General features: G+C 38.3%; 1 protein-coding gene across 5 annotated transcripts in view; it reads right to left on the reverse strand.

The window, feature by feature from the left end:
* tpk1 (thiamin pyrophosphokinase 1) overlaps positions 1-22,943 on the reverse strand; it is a 68,245-nt gene that overhangs the window by 6,792 nt on the left and 38,510 nt on the right. For 2 of the 5 annotated variants that reach the window (XM_072450662.1, XM_072450663.1), the window contains exons 7-8: positions 18,619-18,765; positions 12,414-12,525 (exon numbers count right to left, since the gene is read on the reverse strand). In XM_072450662.1, the coding sequence (XP_072306763.1) occupies positions 12,414-12,525; positions 18,619-18,765 (259 nt within the window). Of the gene's footprint in view, positions 1-11,278; positions 11,365-12,413; positions 12,526-18,618; positions 18,766-22,943 lie in introns of all 5 variants that reach the window. The other 3 variants (XR_011927713.1, XR_011927712.1, XM_072450664.1) reach the window with 3 other exon arrangements.

Below are 22,943 nucleotides of genomic sequence, written 5' to 3' on the forward strand. Positions count from 1 at the left end.
TAGCACCATCTGCTGTGCAATGATAGCTGCCTCCATTAAATGTTTATGACGCTGTAAGGTTTGTCAAAGGGGGAAGACAAACATGGAATGAACTTAAGTCGACCTTCAGAGTGAAACTCATAAAAATACATTCTGAAGGCTTGAAAAATATGGTGTTAAGGCAATACAATGCTCTAAAAGACATAGTCAGATGACAATTCAACAGGGAACAAACAATCAGGCCAAACTTTATGGACACCCCCCATGTGGCTTCCAAAAATGTAGAATACCATCATGAGCAAAATTATTTTCACTTTGCCCTTAGACCTTATGGACAGGACAGAGAGGCTAGAATGTGTGCCACCAGCAAGCTTCTCTGACAATTTGACAACACATTATGGCACCATTTAGAAACTGAGCTTGACCTTTATTGAACCAGGAAAGTCCCAATGAGATTTGGGATCTCATTTGCAGGAGAGTCCTGGCCTAAAATTACTATTATGGAGTCAAATGTAAAGACTTGAGCCTTTTTGTTATAGAGAACAAAATTATAATGGTATCGCATCCCCAAAAGTGGTCCACAGAAGGAACTGTGAGGAACAAGAACAGTCAACAGAGGAGAGAGGAAGCCTTCAAACTTCATTATAGTGGTTTCATTTAAGGCAGCAAAAGCTTTTGATTTGATTTATGATGTATCTGTTGTTGTCTGTTGAGAAAGTGGGTCATTACTAATCCATATTTAAACCAAAAAACAAAATAGCCTGATACTCCTCTATCTGTCTCCCCCTGGGGGCAGTAGAAGGGCTCACAACAGGTTGTTCTTCATCCCCTCAGCATCCACATATCCATAAATAAAACCATAAACAGCAGATTTTCCCTCCTGCCGCCACACTGCACCACCACTGAATACATTCACTTTTTATTACCCCCTCTGTGGGACCCTGGCAAGCAAGAGGGGAGAGTGTGAGGGAGCAAGGGCATAGAGAAAAGCTGGCATTGTGATGAGGAGCTGCACCCAAAGCGGGTGGAAGAAAGAAAGATAAAAACATAGTAAAAAGTAGTTCCTTTTGAAAATGTCTCTGAATGAACAAGACAACTACGCAAAAATGGGGACTGAAAACCTGGAAGAAAAAGAAGATTTAACAGTAGAGGAGTCTTCCCCTGGCAGGGAAACCTCTCTGACCCAGCTTTGTCTGAAACATATATCTTCAAATGCAAGATAAAATGCATATAGCGTCGCCCTCCATTTAAAAAACATCCAAGTATTTTAGGCTGCTTTCTGAATACTGAAATGTGCACAGACCGCTAAAGGCTTATAAGGCTTCTGCTCCACAGCAGCACTGAACTTAAAAGGCACTTCTGACAACATATTTACAGATTTGTTGCTTGCAAATTCATATCAAAATGTTTTTTCCCTTGCTGTTTCGACAGCTACAAAATAAGATGCAAAAGCGGCACCCCATTCTTGGTAATCAGGCTTCGAACCAGACACCTCACTTAAAACTTCAATAGAGAGATAATCCCTGCTGATTTCAGTCAATAAGAGCTTTTGTTTGTAGGCAGCGGTCGGAATATTATTTAGCACATTTTTTCACAGCAGCACAATGAAAACGGAAATATCAGCTTATGTGCATTGTCTAGCATGTTAAAGTATATGGAAGCTGTTTTTTGAAGAATATACAATATCTATTCTCTCAAATATTTGCTAACTAACTATTACTACTACTAAAGTCTACTAGAATACTATTAAGGTGCTGGGAAAAGAGCAGAAATAGATCACAATCCCTCATAGCTTTCGAACAACCATATCACCCGCGACCCCTAACTGCAACAGGCGGTAGAAGATGAATGCATGAATGAAGTATAATAAAGTAGTACCCAATAATCTGCATACAGATCATGTGAATTTATCCACTTGCACAAGGTTAGATACAAAGTGTAGACATCATCTGTTCCCGTGAGGCTTATCTACATTGTCCAAATAAATGTCCATACTAATGGTGCATACATTGCTCCTCCCTCAGACACCCCATATTTGGGTGGATGTTACATAAAAACTGGCACATGTATTGCAGCTGTTATTAGCGTTGTCTCATTTGCATGCGGCATGTTTGTGAGCGGCTTATGCTCCATAAACACCAAGCTCTCATTATCAGCGAGGGCAAGCTTCCTAATCTTGCCTAAAGTTTACTTTTAATTAAGATTTCTCAATCGCTCCGGCTCACTGTGAGACTGTGCCACCGTAACCCATCTGCGCTCACAAGTTTGCCTTTATCGAACTCGGCACCTGCTCAGGTTTGTTTTCTCTGTTTTGATTGGTTGCTGTCTTCAGAGGTGTGTTGCCAATGTATGAGATTGTTTTTTTTATAAATATTTACAAGGCTCCTCCGGTAGGGCTGTGGTTATTCACAATTTCAGATATTTCGGGGTCAGTTCTAGGGGTGGGCGATATGGACAAAAATTAATATGTCAATTAGTAACCGGATAATCAGAGGATGCTTTGGCAGTCCAAAAGAAATGGTCCTTTAAATGTGATTGAGGTTTGAATATCTAATCTGAAATAAGAAAGGGCTTTAAAATATACCCGCAAAAGTGCAGGAATATCATTTTGTAACCTTGTTTCTAAGATTCCAACAAAGATTTGTTCCTTTTTATTTAAAATCAGCATTTTAAGATATACTATAATGATTAGGGCTGTAACAATGAATAACCTAATTGTGACCTAATTTGACTATAGAAAAACATAATGACAGTTGTTTATAATTGTTATAATTATCTGGACAATACACATTCTAAAACACATAAGAAAATACCTTCTTTATAACAAAGACAGTAGCATCATAAAACAACCGGTATTTCTAAATTTCATCTATAATACAATTTATTTGTAAATCTTCTCTATCTAGAAGCCTTTAGTCACCATAATCTTTAGTTGGTTGATAATGTATTTGTCTGTACATGGGGATCAGGTGAACCATGGCATGAGCCGAAGAACCTACAGTGGCTTGGGCCATGGCGCGTGATACGTTGCTGTGATCCAGCATGTTCTGTTCTCTAGTTGGGACTTTTTCAGTCTGTACTTTGGTAGTTCATGGCTGAACTCCAAGATTCTCCAAGTTAAAATCTCCCAGGATAATACACAAGGAGTCCAGGAAGGTCCGGGCGCACAGTAACTCCTGCATGTGCGCGCTCGGTGGAATGTAAACAGTGGCAAGAATGAATGAGGCAAACTCATGTGGAGAGTAGAATGGTTTGCAGAGCTTGGCGATCACAGTCAGGTCTGAAGAACAAGTGTTGTTCATGTAAAAACAGACTCCTCCTCCTCGTGTTTTCCTCAAGAGAGCTCCCTTTGTCTGTCCGCGCGGAGCAGCTGAGCCACGTCTCCGTGAAGCACAAAACAGGAGATGAGAAAGAAAAATCCCAGGTAAGGGCGTCCATGCACCGCGCACGAGGATCCTCTCTCGCTTTCCTCGTCTGTGGGGTCTCAGTCTTTTGGCCAAAAAAAGGACTAATTCTGCAGCAGATGCTAAAAATACTAGAAACTAGAAAAGCACAAATGAACTAAAAGAGTACAAATGAACTAAAACAAACTGCTTTCTCACTATCTTCAAAATGTAATGGCATTGTAATCACAAAGGCATTACTGTTGTCAGTCAAACTGAACAAGAATGAAACCTGTACAAGAAATAATTTAATTTGTGTTGAATTTTATCATCTATGTACCGGTAGCTCAATGTCAGAGCCAACACATTCTAAAGATCACAGAGTTAGTGTAAAGATCTTTTGTGGCCGGATAAACTTTAATACAATTACCAAGCTCTTGATAAAAGACATTATTCAAGATCAAATATTTCTTCCATGACCTATGATTCACCTTTAATAAAGAAGTCAAAAATAAATAAAGAGTCAGCTTAACCCACCTTTAAAGTAACACTGACATCAACACCGCCTTCTTAGCACAGGTAAATCTCCTTGGATTAAACACAGAATATCAAATGCCAGATAATGAAATTTATATCCATGGACTTTGTGTGATCGCCCCCTTCTTTGTGTCACTAGAAGTATAATTAGCATAACCATCATAAAATAAGCTTTTGCGTCAACAGACTGCCCATAACAGCAAAGAAACAATATCAAGTGCAAAAAAATAGTAACAATGCAACTGTGTCCATAAAAACATAAGCAAGAATACATTCATTTTAAAGGTTGACAGCTATTCAAATCTACAGTTCGTTATTATCCACAGTAAGCTGTAAATATCATGATGCAGCAAATATGAATGCACACAATCACGCAGGCACATGCTGAAAGCCATAACTCCCGCTGTGTTGCTGGTGCATGAAAGCTTTAATATGAAGCTGTCAGGTGAAAAAAAGGTGTGAGTCACAAAGAATTGACTAAGGAGATTTTCCATGCACGTCTAATCCAAACACTACAGCTTGCTTGGCTTTCCAGGTGCTCACACACACCTCAGATGGAGACCTAGGGTCTTAGTGACCTTATAACCATAGTGAATGGCATTTACCGGGAATCAAGTTGGAGATGAAAAATGAACAAATAAATGTCTATTTGTAATAGAACAGATGAGAATAATAATAGAAAAGAAAGGTCCTCTTTAAAACTGGGAATGATTTTACGACTAGATCAGTGGCATTACTTGGAAGGCCAGCAGTGAATATTGCAAAGTTTCTACAAAGGACAAATTCTGTAACACAAAGATGATACTAGAAATAGATGAAAGTTAAAAAAAAATGTCCTTGGTTCAATAGTGAAAGGGATGGAAAATTCCTGCTCAAATTCTAGCAAAAATCCACATAAGAAATATTGAACACCTTTATCCAGTCTTTAAAGTGCATGTGCCTGAACGTTAAAACACAGGGAGGACAAACAACATATACCCGTAATAAACATGTTAGTGTTCTGTAAGTCAAGAAGACTCTTTAGGTTATTGCATTACACTATCACATGGTGTGGTTGAAAGGAAAATATAAATAATGTTGCCCGAGGAACTGACTATAATTGGCATCACACAAAATTTACAAAACAAGACTTTTTCATAAAAAGGGCTCACAACTTCTGTGACATCTTTTTTCTTCTTCTTAATTTTGTATTTATTTTTAACTTAAACACATAAAACACAAAACAAAGAACACGACACAGAGAGCAAGCATAAAACATCCCCAAAAAATTAACGTTTTTGTCCAGCGAGTGAGTCTGTCTGATGCGATGATCTTTTTGAAGACAAAGTTGTCAAGTCAATAAAATAGTAGTATTTTTCAACTCTACAAAAAGCCCCAACTATGAAAGCAAAGGAATAAGGAAAAGTAATAAAAGGAATAATACAAACTCTAATAGCGAGTTTTTGAACAAGGCATGGTGTAACAATAAGCATATTTGTGAAATGCTTTTTAAAAACGTTTCACTGATTTGGTTTTGTTTGTTAGTTATAACTGTCCAACATCAAAAAAGGAAGACATGTTTTTAGATTTGCTTACATTTAGAATTTTAATATGAATGTAGAAATTTGAAAGGAAATTATGCAGTGATAATACATGAGTAGGAGTAGAGGCTGTGTGATTCAATAATGCATATATTACTTAAGATTTTAATGTTGAGTATGTATTTACTACAGTACGATTTACTATTGCAAATTGTAGCTTAACCATACCTTTACTATCTTTATGTTTCTGTGTGTGTGTGCGTGTGTGCGTGTGTGCGCGCGTGCGTGTGCATGTGTGTGTGTGTGCGTGGGTGCGTGTGTGTGTGTGCGTGCCTGTGTGTGTGTGCATGTGTGTGTGTGTGCGTGGGTGCGTGTGCGTGTGTGTGCCAATATAAGCTCAACAATAATTCTACAAGATATTTTCCATTTAAACATTCTTTCAAATGGGGACTGCAATGCTATTACCATCTAAACCTCAGTATTTGACTCCATAATATGAATTATGAGCACAGGGCTTATATGGGATTGGTGTCCTGCTTTAAGAGATGTATTACCAAGCATTGCTAAACCTTATAATCAATGTAAATAAATCCACAACTGTGTAATACAATAAATACACAGACACAGAATGGTGTTCAAATTGCAGGGCAGAAGTCTAGGGGCTACCCATATTTTTCACTGGGTTGCTTCCCTTTTCTCTTTATATGACTGGGGAGATTCAATGACATCCCTTTATGCAAAATTATTTGACAGTGGTTATTTGCCATGGGCGGTCCACGGCAGTTATTTTGCACAAGGGCAACGGGATACACAGCAGCGACACTGAAATAAGCCAGACAGAGCAGAGGTTAGGACTTCTTTATGCAAATAAATTAGCAGTGTTTTTTACAATGTTACTTCAGGCAACACCAATCAACAATCAGTCCAACCAACAGTAGCTGCAAGGTCTGTGTGTGCCAGAGCTCGGCCAATCAGCAGTACAAAGAGCACGGCCTTGTTTTGCATAATGGAGGATGATATCAGCAGCACACTTTGTACATGGGGATATATGAAAGAAAATGGGCAGAAAACTGTAATTTATTGCCATCATTTGTAATCACTGTTGGATTGCTCTCTTCTTAAAAACAATCTTAACTTATGATCTGGCAAAGTAAGTTGAATTTCTGTTAAAAAATGCCAAGTAGGTTCTTGATCTATTTAATGAGTGCATCTCATCAGTTTTACTGAGCTGCGGTTATAATTAATTGAGTGTCTGCGTGATGTCACGCAGGCACTATATGTTCTTGTATTTCACGTATTTTTTATTATTATATTTTCCATGATTTTCCATTTAGCCAGTTTCAACTCCTTAACGCTTCAACCGATTTCAACATGTTATACCTCATTACCGCTTTCGCGATCGCTTTCGCTGTAGTACGTGTGCTATTACTTTTGACATGTACTTACATACAACTTGTACTTTTTGCAGAATCTTCAAAAGTATTAGTACTTTTTCCCCATTTAAAATGAATTTGGGCATTATGAGTGTCAGCGGAATTCTTTAGCCTTTATTCTTTAGAATTTTGGGACGGAGCCAGTCGAGCGAGAGAGAGCGAGAGAGAGAGCGAGAGAGAGAGAGGGGGAGAGGGAAGGAGAGGGGGAGAGGGAGAGGGGGAGAGGGGGAGAGGGAGAGAGAGGGAGAGAGAGGGAGAGAGAGGGAGAGAGAGAGGGAGAGAGAGAGGGAGAGAGAGAGGGAGAGAGAGAGAGGGAGAGAGAGGGAGAGAGAGGGAGAGAGGGAGAGAGAGGGAGAGAGAGGGAGTGAGAGGGAGATGGGGAGAGACGCAGACACTCCAGCAATGGCTTCAGCCATTGCAGATTTTCTAGTTCTATATATACTGGTACATATAGCTTTAGGGACAGCTGAACAGGTAGTAGAAGTAGAAGTTAAACTAAAAGTATATATACATTTTATGTATATATACACTTTATATATACACGCACGCACGCACGGGTTGAGGATAGAGTTTCACATAAATTTTTTCCTTTTATTGGTGCCTTGGTCTAATGATGTTTAAGCACAGTATCAAGGGGACAATACAGGCATGTAGCTTTTTCAAGGGAAATTATTTTGTGGAAGAATATCACCCAAAGGAACTATTTAAAGACGGCGTGCAAACACAAAATGCTCACTGAGAATGTCCTAAAGGGAGTGCAGATGTGACTGAAAACCAATATAATATATAATGAGTTACATTTTCTACTTGTGCTTTGTAATTTGTGTATTTGATTTATTTTAGTGTTTTATTAGGGGATGTATTTCTTTTACTACAATGGAAAAGTGGATTTCATATTTACCTTGAAATTAAGAGGAATATTATAGGTTATATTGGTACAAACACCACATCAAAACTGGGACTAAAAATACAACAAGACAAGGATCTAACTATTATTAAAACTGGATCAAGCCCAGTTTAAATCAGGACTAGACTGGGATAAAATCATCAAATCAAGATAGCTCAGTATATAATAATTGGTAATATAATCATAATCACTAAAAAAAAAAAATCAATTAAATCTGTACTACACAAATGTACATCCAAATGGAGAGTGATTCTGATTCTATACAACAATTAACAACTTTTGCATTCAGAAAGTTTGATTTCATGAATCTGGACCACATACTATTGGAACAGTAATGTATCAGAATGAAAGAAAATGAAGGATTTGACTTTTGTTTTATATGTCAGTAATCGTGGGGTCTGCCTCTTGCTCGTCTCTATGGACATGTTGTTGCGTTGCTTAGAATGCTTAATGGAATTAAACATTGTCTCGATAAAGCCTATTTAGTGACTCCACCAGGCCAAGTTAAAGGTCAGATCTGTGGAGAGGTGAGCATGTGCACTGTTGTCAATGTTTTCAGCCAATAATAAAACCTGTATACAGTTTAAAAAAACTTAAGACAAAAAGTTTTAATATCATACTGAAGAATATTTCAGGCAAAGCATTATAATTTCCATGAAGACAAGCAGGTGGCAGACCCTCCACTAGAAAAGTTATATAGTGCATCTATAATTTGTATTTTGAAGAATTTAAACTTCAACTATTATTTGCTTTTCGCAGGTTCCCCACTACATTGTTACTCCACTGCACTGTGTTCATTATTTAGTGGACCCGTGCTCTGGTTTAGTGTCATTACTGCACTGCAGTGCTTTCATTAGACGCACATCTCCACAAAGAGTCCCTTGAGCCGCGGCCAGCTCCACTTTCATACTGTGAATGACACTTCTCTCTCTGATCAACAGGAAAGGACAGCCACGATTTACTATACATGTTTATAATATCTAATGATGATTCAAAATATCTAAAGAATTAAGTTGTTTTTTTGACAATTCAACTACTGTGTGAAGTAAGTCAAGTAAGTTACAAAGATAAACCTTGTAAATATGTTGCATAGTATGAAACTATAGTCAAATAATGTGAACATAATGTAATTGAAGACAAAATACATTTGAATTAGTATTTTAGTGAATTGTGAAATATTTATGCAACATGCCATCAAATCACTGTAAAAAATAGCCTGCTTAAAAAAAATTCCACTGTGAGGTACAATGATTTGCATTATTAATGAAGAAACAGAGGAATAATTCATTTGCTATATAAGATCATCAAAAGCCCAGTGGATCGTTTCAAAACTTCTACTCTACCTCATGGCATTTCTTCTTCTTCTTTAAAGCAGGATTTTAAACATTTATATATCAGTCCTGTCCCTATGGATTTTGCCAGCCTGTAATAGCTGACATGGAGGGATAATAAAGCCTATTTAAAATATGAGGAAAAAAAGGTTATTCTATGGATATTTAAAGAGCCTTGGTGTCATTAAAAAGGCGCTATCATGATTTGGCCTTGAAGGAGTGATAAAAGATCCAAACCCAACTGGCTAATGGTATAAGACACAACACAGGCCCCAGAATATTCTGTATGTCTCCAAACTCTAAGTTCAGTCAGTTACTTGACACCTACCACAACAATATGATTTACAATCTTAAAAAAACATACTTACCAATGTTGCTTTTAATCAATTACAAGTGTTTCTATTGCTAAAATAGGCACACATTCTTACTGTGAAAAGGCTCGCCTCTCCACAGATCTGACCTGTAATTTGGCCTGGTGACATCACCTGCTTATCTCCATGGAGACTGATTTAATCCCATACTGTGGATTATTCCAGGCAAAGCAATAACATCTCCAATAAAAACAAGGCAGCAGACCTTCCACCATAAAAGTTACATATTGCACCATTAAATACAATGTTTATGGATTGCTCCGGACACTTATGCTTTCTTTTCTTTGCAATATATTGTTCTTTGATCCTTTCATTACAATTTTTAACATGCAAAGACAGCCAGAATGGGTCCATCTGAAACTCCACCAGTGGCAACTTTTAAATGAGATTTTGTCAGACGTGTGGGCACTGATAAGCAGGTCTCAGTGTCCAATGAATTATTTACCAAGTCAGAAGTTCTATTAACAGCATCATCAAAGAAACTTGTTTTTGGGACAGTTTGTTGTTTTTTGGGGTTTATTTTATTCCAGCATCAACTGTGCTAGTTTTCTGTTTTCTTAATAAAGCTGCTTTTTGGCTTTGAAAGAGAAAGAGAGGAAGAAGAAAAAAAAACTGGCCTGGGTGACAAATTCAAGACAGCTTCAAACAACAGCCCGCAGACTAATTTAGGGAAGCTGTTCTCAAGGAAAAGCACTTTTTCATTTAAATATAATATAAAGTTACCATATAAAGTTGTTCTCAAGGAAAAGCACTTTTTCATATAAATATAACTGGACTGCATATTGCTGCCACTGCTATAATGAGACCAAAACAAATTAATCAAAAAGGAACTTGTGTAATGCAGAGGTAGCTGATGGATAATTATTTTATTTTAAATTGCAATATTACTTCATAAAGAAACAAAGTCTGCTTGCTTCGGCCTGATCCTTAACAGAGCGTAACTGTAAAGATCCCCACGTCAAAGTGTCCCTCTGGCAGACCATGCTGACGGCCTCGCCTATGGACAGCTACAGATCAGGCTAGTGATCAGCAGAGTTCTATTTTGTCATTTGAGACAAAATCGCTACGTGTCGCAGCTGAATACTACAACCTACATACTGATTAAGGAAGAAGAAAAAGAGAGAGAAGGAAGTACAGAGGGGGTCAGAGAAAATGGCATCTTAACATGATTAAATAATCTTAAAAGTGAACCCTTAAAGGCTGTGGGTCGTTTGTAATAAAATGAATGTATTTTTTTTAGTAATAGCAGTAACAAAAACACACATTAAACAAAGGTTAGACTGGTTAAGTTTGAGCCAGGGGATATTTTTGTTTATTAAAAGGTAGTTTTTTTTCACTGACTGCAAGAGACTGAAGGATAACTTCTTGCACTGGAATTATCAGACTAGCTCAATATTGCAATAACTTCTGACAAACAAAGGAGGCCATTACATCGCCCCACAGCTGTCCTCCTGCTTGTGCCTCAACCCAAAAACTTGATATTCCTAAAATGTTAGTGCCTCATTCTGGTCCTTGTTCAATTGTCCATAGGGAAATCATTGCTCCTGGCCTCCTACATATGCATGCCATTAATTATGTGTCTTGTTATCACGGGGTAATCTGCATAGGACTTTCATAAAAATCCCTCTTATTATGATTCAGGAGAGGCGGCTCACAGGTGTGCCGAGTAAATATACAACAGGCTGGAGCTCATCAAAACATGAGCCACACAGACATGCATATAGATATGTTCAAACAAGGGCAGAACAAGTGTGCGCACTGGAGTGTATAGGAGACACAGAGAGCGGACACCCACCAAGAGGCAGGCACTTACGCACCCTCGCTGACAGGAGGGCCAGGTTCCCCTCATATGAGTGCCACTGCAGTCCAAGCCAACTCATTAAGTACACAGCTGGTCATCAAACTGGGAGCAGGGCCACACCACGGGGGGTCAGAGAGGAAATTCACACAATGTTCAAGTTTAGAAAAGAACATGATGTTAATATACGGAAAGTGCAGATAGAGGATAATATCTTGCCTTTTTTTTTTTTTACTGGGCTGATTTGAGGTTCAAATGCTCCCCAACACTGTACATTGCACTTCCAAACAGGTTCAATGATGAGGACCTGTTTACAATTTTTACTTTATAAGACCGAATAAGTCATTTTTTGGGAATTGCAAACTGAAAACATCCACCAGGCAGGAAGGAAGTTGTTTTCAAGTCTTGTTCTTTAATTTTCTGTATGATACAAGATGAGAAGTCATCCAACCTTTGCGTGAAAACATCAAAGACATGTTTTTGCTCAAATGTTCAAATCATCCTAAGGGATGCATCTACATATCAGTAAATAATCCAAGACATAAACATGAAGCAGACGGTTTCATTTTATAAGATAGCAGAATGACTATAAGGAAGAGTCGCTTCTGACCATGAATTCATGGATAGTTTTTACAACTTAATAGAGGTTAATAATATCAAAACTACAATCACTGTGTTTTTAATCATCTAGACTGTACCATTGCTTGTTTCATGATACCTTTTTACTGTCAGGGTCAGCATAAATGTAGTCACTTAGTATTAAAAGAATTGTGACAGGTTGAATGAAAGTGAAAAGGATTTGACTGCTGTTTGGTGGTTTTGGTGTAAAGAATCATGAATAATTGTAAAAGTGTGACGCTTATCATAATAATTGCACACAATATTTCATATTGTACTCAAAATAGTTTCCAATTTACTGTATAAATACTGTATGTATGTATGTATGTATGTATGTATGTATGTATGTATGTATGTATGTATGTATGTATGTATGTATGTATGTATGTATGTATGTATGTATGTATGTTTCTGTGTTTTTTACTTTTTGTTGTTGTGGTTGTGACAACTGGGCCCCTGTACAACTGATCCACACCAACCCTCAGCCATAGAGTCTCCCAATTATATAATGTTATGAGTGAGCAGTTTGGACTTACCCAGGTTCCATTTCAGTCCAGTGGTGTGCGTTTGGCAGGGCGCTCCGACAGGGATCAGGCTGCACCACTCTCCCTCCATCCCAGTGTCCACCTCCAGTCTGTGGCTGCCCTGCTGACACGGAACAAACAAACCCAGAATATGAGTGCGCGATACACCAACTACTGCAAAACAGGTGGGCATATCAGGAAAAGGATTAAATCTAACCTCTTTCGACACTTTTTTCTTTCTTTATCTGTACTTATGACAACTGCATGTCAAAAGAACACAGAAATATTAAAAAAAGAAAAGACACCAGCACCCAGACATTAGTAAATTGTAACCCTTTATTAAAGCTTTTTATTATAAGTTTGAGTCTTCTAAAGCGTCAGGTTGGAACCATTTATACTTAATTTTTTGCACAGGCATGGATGGTTTTTAATAAATATTTAACATTTTGAGATATGTTAATATGTAACGTTTGACCCTGCACTAGAGTCAGGCGGATTGGAAATAGGACATTTATTGATTTTTTATTTCATTCATAACATATAATCAGTCAGTGATTCATCATCAGTTACAGTTAAACAAAGAATGAATGAAAAGGAGCAGAAAGAAGAGCAATCTTGTGTTCTCTGCCCCTTTTTATACTTGCACTTAACACTGATGTTATAAAACTCATTGCAATAAAAACATACAAAATTACATTGCAAACAGTATTTTCTGGCATATGTGCTGTGCTATGTGCCTGCCTCAACCTTTTGATTCCCAGGTGCTGCAACTTGCTGAATGTCCAATCTTCACCCCCATTTTCAGCAACCAAATAAAGTCTAGACTCTAAACTAATCATTAAAAAGAAATAATAACCTAATATTTGTTGCCCTTTTTCCACCAAATATGTTTTATTTTGTTTTTATATCAACAACCCTCTCCTGAGAATCTCCACTTGTCTGTCGAGAGACTCACTACATTAAATTATTGTTGTTGTCAAACTTCTACCCTTTTCTCCATGTAGCAGAGTTAAAGAGTACACTTTGCCATTTTGAATCATTGTCTATATTTACACAATGCAAAAAGTCAAAACGGTTTTGTACTGACATCCTGTTAAGTTTAGGAGCAGTGGCTGAGAGCGTTTCCTTCAGTATAAGCGAGCAGCGTAAATAATGTATTTTGCTGCTTGAAATGTTCAAAACATTGCAATTTTTTTATTCCAATAATTTAAAAACAAATAATCTCTCTAAGTACATTTCACTTTTGAGCAACAGCATATTTTTAAACACTTTTCTACATCACCATAAGAGACCAGTTTTCTCATTTTCCCACCCACGGGTGTGTCCAGGTCCCCTTCTATGAGGGATCCACCCACACCACATACTTTTTGGTTTTATCTCAACACAAAATATACTGACAAAGACAAAATAGGTGGGGGTGAGAGCGGGGTGAGTATTAAGTGGTAGCCTACATTATAAGACAATATGAGCGGCCTTGAAAATGACAATTGTCTCACATGTGGCCTTTCTGAAGTCATGCCTCCTCACTGGGAATTATGCCAGGAGCCTGTCCTCCTGGTGTCCGCTCCTGGATCAGAAGATTGTAGGTTCAAACCTTAGAGGAGACGGATGATACACTGGGTACTAATATAAAAGTTTTTGTTATTATTCTGTAAGATTTACATGTTTTCTTTAACCATTAGTTAACCCTTAGCAGTCCACAATCTTAAAGGCGCAATGGACGATTTTTCGGTGATTTGAGAACGCAGGCCGAAGTGCGCATGCGCACTCCCCCGTGCGGACCGATACAACACACACGTGCGTTTGTGTATTAGCGCGACGGATCGCATCGCATCTCTCGTCTCCCGTAGATTTCCGTCTTCTTCTGAGTCAGCTCGAACAGTCTATCTCCTTCCTAATTTTGTCCCGTACACTGAGGGAACGATATTATGATAGATCAATGCGCTTAGACACGCAGAACCGTGCTGCTCTCGGGGGACGAGCCACACGCGGCTGCAGGTGAGCGATAGGTGCGTTTTATGATTGATACGTAGCAGAACTAATTGGCAGTCCACGCCACGAGGAAATAAGACTCGGATTTGGGCCAAAAAAATCGTCCAGTCAACCTTTAAACAATTATGTTTATACCATGCTTTTTTCCTCACTGTTTGGGTCCACAATCATGCCTTGCAAAAGTAAATGCAGAGCAGTACAACACCACAACACGGCTGAATGAAAGCAGAGAGAAGGTGCCCTTAACCACATTAAACAGCTCAAATTTGAAACAATCTTCACGATGACATGAGAAAGGTCTATACTCCAACAATGTTAAAATCCAGGCTCAAGACAGTTCTGTTTAGCTTCTGTTATGTATCTGCATATCACTGAAAGGGTTTCATCTGCTTCTTATTTAAATTGATTACATAAGTTTTTATTTGTTTGTACAGTATTGTGATTTTAATGCATTCTTGTTCTGTAAATCACTTTGAATTACATTAGGTACGAATTTTGCTCCACAAATAAACATGTCTAGCCTAAATTACAGGTTATTTTGCACACACACAGACAGGCTGGCACTAATGGGAGTCTTTAAAGTGTGACATCTTTTGAGCTGTATGTCTTTGCTGGGCAAAGCTGCAGGGGGCAACTGTGGGAAGAGTCAAAAGCTTTGGAGTCTGTGGTGTTGAGGAAACATCCTGAGGATGTTTTCTATACATAAACCAGATGCTTTGTGTGAGAGCTGCCGTGAGAGAGCAAAGACTGACAGGAAAACAAGAGAAGAGACAGACGAGACAACAACAATTAAGCACAAGCTGAGTGACAGTGTGTGAAAATATAGAAACAATATGAAAAAATAAATAAAACTTACTCTGTTGAGACTGGTACCGATCTTGTATGTGTTTTTTTTTACCTTCAAAAGTCATTACATCGAATCATCTGCCTTCTGTATAATCTGTATGGCTGTATAATCTATGTGGGTTTGAAATGGGTATAAACGTTTGTGTCAAAGTGTTTGATGGTTTTACATTTTGTTTCAAATGGCATTTCTCTGCAATGTGTTCCGATTTGTAAGAGCGTAAAAACAATTGTCATGAATAAATCTTGCAGTGCACTCTTACCTCATCCATTCAGGAAATTCTTCTTCTTCTTAAGTTAAAAAACACACCAATTCTTTTCCCTGGCATCTCATTCACTGCTCATCTTAAATCACGTTGCTCCCTGACAGGTTTCAAACGTATCAGGTAAACAAGCTCATAAAGCCTGCACATTTTCTCTGTGAAATATAGCAATGGCTAAGGCTGACGCAGCGCTGTGCATTGTCTCATAGAGGGGGGGACGTGCACAGGTGTCTTGAGAGGCCCAGACTAGCACTGTGAATCAGCAGCACAGAAGGCAATCATAAACAAAAAGATTAAGTCGGCTTGTACTGTCTCCTGGCTTTATACTTCATCACCAATTGTGTAAATTTAGCGTCACCTTGGGATTCCGACTGATTAAAACATCTCTATATGACGTTAGAATTATAAATAAACAAGCCTACAGCAGCTAACAATGTCCCCACCCATAATTTAATAACAGATATGAGAGTTATGCTCTGCTCCAAGTCAGGTAGGAAGCGCAGCACGCAGTTTTCCCAGATAGCGCGCTAACACTTTGACACTTCTTCTGGGACGGGATGGTGCTAAAAACAAACAGCCACAACCCTGATTAAGTCAGGGACATGTCTCCTGTGTGAAGGCAAAAGCTCATTTCCTAAAATAAGCAGGTTTAATGAAGCTGTTCAGGGATGTGATATTTAGAGAATCTGAATGTCACTGTCACCAAAAAAATATGCATTTGAAAAATGAGTGAAATTAAAGTCTATATACCTGTTGTTGAAAGCGCAATTTGAAGTTTCTTTGGAAAAAAAAAACAGCCACACATTGGAATGTGATGAAAATCAACTGTGGGAAAAATAGCAAACAAAAAGTGTTGCTAGTTTATTTTATTTCTCATTGTGATAAAATGTAAATATATGATTATATTTGTGTGTTAAAAGTTATCTGCATCATTAGCCTGGGGGGAGGGAAAGGCATGTATTTCTAATAACATGTGTGAAGATGTTGTAGAAGCAGCCGTGAGGAATGTTCCTCCCATCCTGGGGACCAGATGGGTAGAACATTCACCAAGGTTTTTATCTCTAAAGATAATACCAAAGAGTCGTAAAAGACAAGTGCCTTGATGTGAAGCTGACCAATGAGAAATGTGACCCGCCTTTTTTAAGTGTGATTTTAATAAAATGACTTGTAAGAGGGAGGAACGCTGAGAGTGATTTTGGAAAGTCGTTCAGGTTGCTTACAACATCTTGACGCGGCTAAGCCTTCCTCTCCCTTGCAAGCCACACAAAAGACTGACGTTTCTGTGTCGTTTAATATTCTAAGTTGAATTATGTTCTCTGACTGTTAAGTAATAGCATTGATTCATGTGTAATTTCTTGACACTCATTCAAAATTACCGGTATGTATTTTGCTTTTGTATACTGATATAATTTTGTTATAGATTACCACAACAATATATTAAATTGTTATTTGGCAGAACAACCATATTATTAGAACTACAATACACAGCAAACCTTGTGCTGGTCCATTCTCCCGTTTTACCATTAGTCTTGTTATATTTTGAAAAGAACATTCACCTATATATTGTTTTGTATGTACTGCATGCTGCGCCGAATCTCGAGGCAACACACGTAACTGAGTCGTAATTGCACAAAATGGCTGAGGTGAGAAGATTTGGCAAAAGTTGTAAACACTCCAATTACACATGTAACTGGGACAAATAGCAGTGGGCCTCGAGAAGGTTGCAGTCACCTTCATGTACTGGCATGCGCCTACATCTGACGCCGGTGAATTGGAGGCGCACTGACAAATGAGCTTAATTTACCTGCACTCAAGTAAGATTAATTGGAGGTGTCGAGGTATGAAGCAGTAAATGACAAACACGCCGTCGGAATAATGACAAGACATAAGTACTGATAGAGAGGTTTACTTTAAGTGGTACAAGTAGGGACAAATGAGTCGGGAGACAATAAAATAGTAATGGGTTTATGTTTAACAGATATTGCAATTTGTGTCTCTGGGCAAAACTGTCTCTTTTGCCTGCCCTAAAACAGAAGTAAATGTGACATGATACAGTTGTTTTCTAGGTGCATTGTGTTAACTTTTCTGGTGGAGTGTAAGCAACAACATTATCTACGGAGATGCTTAATGCTTTATGTGCCACAGCAAGGCATTAAACTTATCTGCTTAGCTTTTTGGGGGGGGAAGCTTAGGACCTGTAACTTGACAAGTTACATAGTGCACCTTTTGGCAATTACAATTGGAAATTGGAATTTAGACTTGGTTTAGACCTGGTTTAGTCTTATTATTGTTAAAAGCTGTTATCTTATATACCGGTATCTACTCTCTCTAGTATGGTAAAATATATAGAAAATATTCAATATTCAAAATTCTAAATCAAATTAATTATATTATACATCTAATAATGCAAATAATAACTAGCGCAGGTAAAACATACAAAAAGGGATGACACAATATCAAGTTTTAGTTTTACAATTATTGTGTGAAATACCGTTATTTTACAATAAGTTTATTTGACACCATTCCAAAATCAAAGTGAAATCCTTTTCTTTTCTCTTTCATTCCAATTGTCAAATCTGGTAGTTCCTCAATTATGTCAATAGCCTTATCAATTCAAACTTTCTGAATGAAAAAGTAATATTATTGTATATTTTGTTGACTTTTTTGCTACATAAATTGAAATTGAATTATTTATATTTACTTCTGACAATTCCCACTATTATTATTTTTTTGCTCTGACAATATAGTGATACTACTGAATAAACCCGGAATAATCTTGACATCCTTACATACAAATTATTAATTTATATAACCAAGCTCCTATAGAAAGGTTTTTGTCTCTCTGAAATAAACACCAGAGGTGCTGCTGCTCTCTGCACTTGTACGCCCAATCAAGTAGGACGCATTAGGAAGTGGCCAAAGCTGAGCAAGTCAAAATTGGATGCATCAAAAGAGAATGGCTCCCCATAGTGTATCATAAAAGCGAGTGTATCCGGCGTTTACACAGCCACACAGTTACGGTAAAGAGCTGAGCCCAGAAAAACATGTGTGAAAAGGAACATGATGCATTTGTGAAGCCTCAAATTTAAAAGAATATGATATAATTGGCCATTACTCACAGGTCTGAGGAGCAGAGCCAGGCTTGTTTCTTGTATAATGAAGACTGGGAGAGTTGTCATGTTAAGGGCATGATGCAAAGTCTCTATAGACGCCATGGTTTGGTCAAGTCTTCCAGCCAGGCCTCCCAGAGTCACAATGGCATCGACCTAGATAAGAAGATCAAGTTATCACAGCGTTCACTGGATTCAAAAGTGGCAAAAGGCAACTCATTTTACAAACTATACTACATTTACCACGTCAGTCTGGTGTGATTTACAACATATAACTTTTGGGGAAACTGTACAACCAATCAGAACTAGCACCAGTTTGTATGTTGTCTTTGGGAGCATGTTTAGCCTAGTGCATTATACCTACTTGTGTGAATGTAGAAAAACTAAATTAATTGAATTATGTCAACTGGACACATTTTAACAGTGAAAACGTTTCGCCAGTCACCCGACTAGTTTCTTCAGTTTACCAGACAGAAAACTGATCACTGCCTTACATCTCTCTGAATGGAAGAGCTAACTACACTGACACCAACACAAACTAATTGTTTATTGTAAGGAGTTAAGTCTTTTGAACAATTATGCCAAACAATTCACACCTTAGAATAGTTCAACATAACAATACTCCTGACTGCACACAACTAGTTTCCCTTCAGAGCGATACAAGGCAGTGACTCTCAAGTTCTCTGTCAGATGAACTGTGGAAACTCATATAAGTGGCGTACAGGAGTTGGAGGTAGAAAATAGATAAAGGTAGGTTGTATTGTTTTATGACGTATATTTTTTGAACAACTGTGTCTATGTGCATTTAATATTTGGCAAGGATATAAAGCACAAAACATCTGCTCACATTTGGAGTGGATACCTAATAACGGTAAAATAACCTCGGAAATAACCCTACAAAAAACAATCATTCTTTGATTCTTACATACAAGAAACTGAACAAAGTGGGTTACTAAAACTATTATGATTTCATGTGAGCTACGTCATTCTGGGGCCAAGGCACATTAAGCACAAGGCCTTTACAGCTCTTGCATTGAGTGAGCCAACAGCAGAGGCGCAGCGCTGACAACACTAAAACCCGGTAGAGTCTGGAGGCCAGAGGACCTGTCAGAGCGGCCACATCACAGTGGCCCTCAAAACACCATCAATCACTCTCTCTACGCTAATGCAGACAGCTGATGAATTAGGAAAAACAACAGGGAGTCACCTGGGACAGCTGTAATGTGCCCTGGCATTGATTCAACCACTGTGTGAACTTACGGAACAGCTGCAAACCAAAGAAATCTTGGAATGGTACACATTTGCAAGTTGTTTTAAATGAGTTGGTCTAACTTCAAAATCATCCATTTGACAACAACAAATTAGAAAATTATGCAAAAGTTTTCAACAAATGTCTAACCCATCAAGTGAGGGTCATTTATTATGACTGTTTGCCTCTGTTATTGATGGTGGTCATGACCTCTATCACATATTGTAAATTCAGATTTCTTGTCTTCAAAAACTTCTTGGACTAGTAAAATGATTTTATTTACAGTAGTTTGTCAAGAGACTGCACATCACTTGAAGCTTCTTTACCACGCTCTTCATCTTCTAGAAGCCTTTCTAGTGTCTCCTAGACCAGGGGTCCCCAACTACCGGGCCGGGGACCGGTACCGGTCCGCAATGCGTTTGCTAACGGGCCGCACAAATACTGGTAATAATCTATCAGTGACGCATCTTCTCTGACGTAACTTTGGCCTGTCCCTCATGACACTAATAAGCTCGTCTGTGGATATATAATGAAAACCCTTATAGGAAATTGCCAATGAAATCCATTAAATATAATGGCAAGTATATTATATCTCTGCTCTTGTCCTGCGTGATAACATAACTGATACGTGCATCATACATGATAGGTCATCGCGGACGCGTTGCATCAAACACGCTGCTCAAAAGTAGACCCAAAAGTCAGCGAAAATGAGTAAAGAACAAAAGTCTTTGGAGAGCATTTTTGCAAAGGGGAAAAGGCCAAGTGAGGAGCAGACGAGGAGCCAGTGAGGATTTTGGAGGACACGTCTCCTGAGCCAGCATTCTGCAACTGCTACGTGCACCTGTTTTTACTTTTACAAGAGTTTGAGCGCTACTTCCCGCGCCGTGACGGCAACAAGACAAAATTACGGAGCAGACTGGACTTAAACACACTGCGGGTGTCATTGTCTCCCATCACTCCTGATGGGACCACCTCATGCACAGAAACACGTGCAGGGCTCCCACTGATTCAGCGGTGGTGAGTTGTAATTTTTATGCACTTATTTTTGCCATATTTATCTGATGAGCTTCCACCAGTCAGAAGAACAGTGAGAACACGTGTCTGTACGTTATGTTACTCCAATTCGGATCTTTTGGTATGGCACACTTAATAATGTACAAACGCGTCTTTTCCGAGCTGAATCTTTTCAGCTTTCAGCTTTTTTCTGAACATCATCTCTTACTACTGAATCTAAAGAAACTCCATGAAGAAACCATCATTGCCAAGGTCAAGAATGAATGCAAAACATGCATTGCAATGGCTTTCAACTGCTAAGTTTATTAGTGTGAGAATGTCAAGAACTGGTTGCAGATGACCAGGGCCACTGCTAGGCATTTGGGTGCCCTAAGGAGAAATGCTCAGTGATGCCCCCACTTTGAAGGTGTACAAAATACATAGGGGTTTGAGGTCTGTTATACAACCTTGAGGTGACTACTTCTTAAGTTATTATTATTATATTTTTTTTAATGTAAATAATGTATAAATCACAATCCTGAGTGCAATCTTGGGCCTCTTAACCAAGAAACTTTTAACAAAAATAATTACATTTTCTGTATTCTGGTGCATTTTAGATGTAATATTATTAGCAACTCATTACTCATTATGTTTACAATGAGTCCCCACAGTCCCTACATTTCCTCGCTCCGCCCCTGCTGCAGCATCACCCAAAGCCCTTCTCCAGCTCTTTTGCAGAACACTAAAGCTCTAGAAAACACTACAGGCTGCAAACTATTGATTCTTTCTGTTGAATTTATGATTTAGGCATTTGTAAGACTCTGGCTTTGCGTATGCCGTGGTGTCAGCTCTGTGGTTTCCCGAATTCTAATTGAATATGAGGCAAATTTTCATCATCTAAAGATAGTTTTGGTTTATGTGGTTCGTAGAATATGTATGAAAAATTCACAGCTGTGTCCCTGATCTGTCCGTGTCTGTTTAAACCGTGGCTGTATGTATGAATGTAGCTGCCCCTGCACATCTCAAACTTCATATGGAGAGAGACGCGACACTTGAATCCTAGTCTGAATTGATAAAAACAGAAGACAGACTAAGCCTACTGAAGGATCCCTGTTTAATTGTAAAAGAACAGTGCAGCTGCAGCACAAATAGCCTATGTTATTCAGTCGAAACTACCTTGTTGGTGCCCTTCAAAGCACTCGATGCCCTACGCACTCTGCGTTATGTGTGTAATGGCACTGCGGCTGACTGGCAGTCTAAACACGCCCCACATGCACGCTCAGTCACTTGGAGATTTATTTGTCCTTAAATATCAAACTAATGCACAAGGATGTCAAATGTGTGGTTTAAACATCAATTTACATCCATAAATCTTTGCGTAAGTGTCACACTGTAATTTTCACTAAGACCGTAATGTTTTTCCAGGACATCAGCAGGGTCCATTTGATGTTTACTAATCAATCTACCTGTGAGCTGCATCTATGTTTGTCAATTTGGACACACCCTTTTGCCATATGGAACATTAAAAACAACATAACATCAACATAATTAATTATCTTCCTGGAACCTATGACAGCTCCATACATGACAAATAATTTCAGTCTTTGCCATCGCACAATCCCATATCCCATCCTGCTCGAGTTATGACTAAAAGACATACTGTAGGAATATATCTGATTTTCTTGTAGGTTGTAGTGTGATGGATAATGTGAGAATCTAATTTACTAGGTGTATGCAGCAGATGCCTGTCAATATCACATCTTTGGATTCTATTTTCCAAGGTATGTTACAAAGAATACTGGTAACTGTTCATGTTAGGAATTAAATACTGGTGATAAAACTTAATTTAAAAAATAAACAAACACAGTACTAGGATTTGTACCTCAACATTCCCCATAATTTAGATGTATTTTAATTTTCAACATGCAAAACCTTACATCATCTCATGTACATGTAGATTACATCCTAAAACCAGAGCCTTAGCGAGAGAGCTTTATGATCTGTAATCCTTGTTCAAGAAACAAACTTTACAGCCAAACAGAGATTTTGAGTTTGCCTTTGCTATGGATAATAACCTTGTCAAAATGTGGAC

Source organism: Eucyclogobius newberryi, unplaced genomic scaffold (genome assembly GCF_026437365.1).
Source record: "Eucyclogobius newberryi isolate DKJ021-1_F unplaced genomic scaffold, fEucNew1.0.hap1 SCAF_18, whole genome shotgun sequence".
Taxonomy (NCBI): Eukaryota; Metazoa; Chordata; class Actinopteri; order Gobiiformes; family Gobiidae; genus Eucyclogobius; species Eucyclogobius newberryi.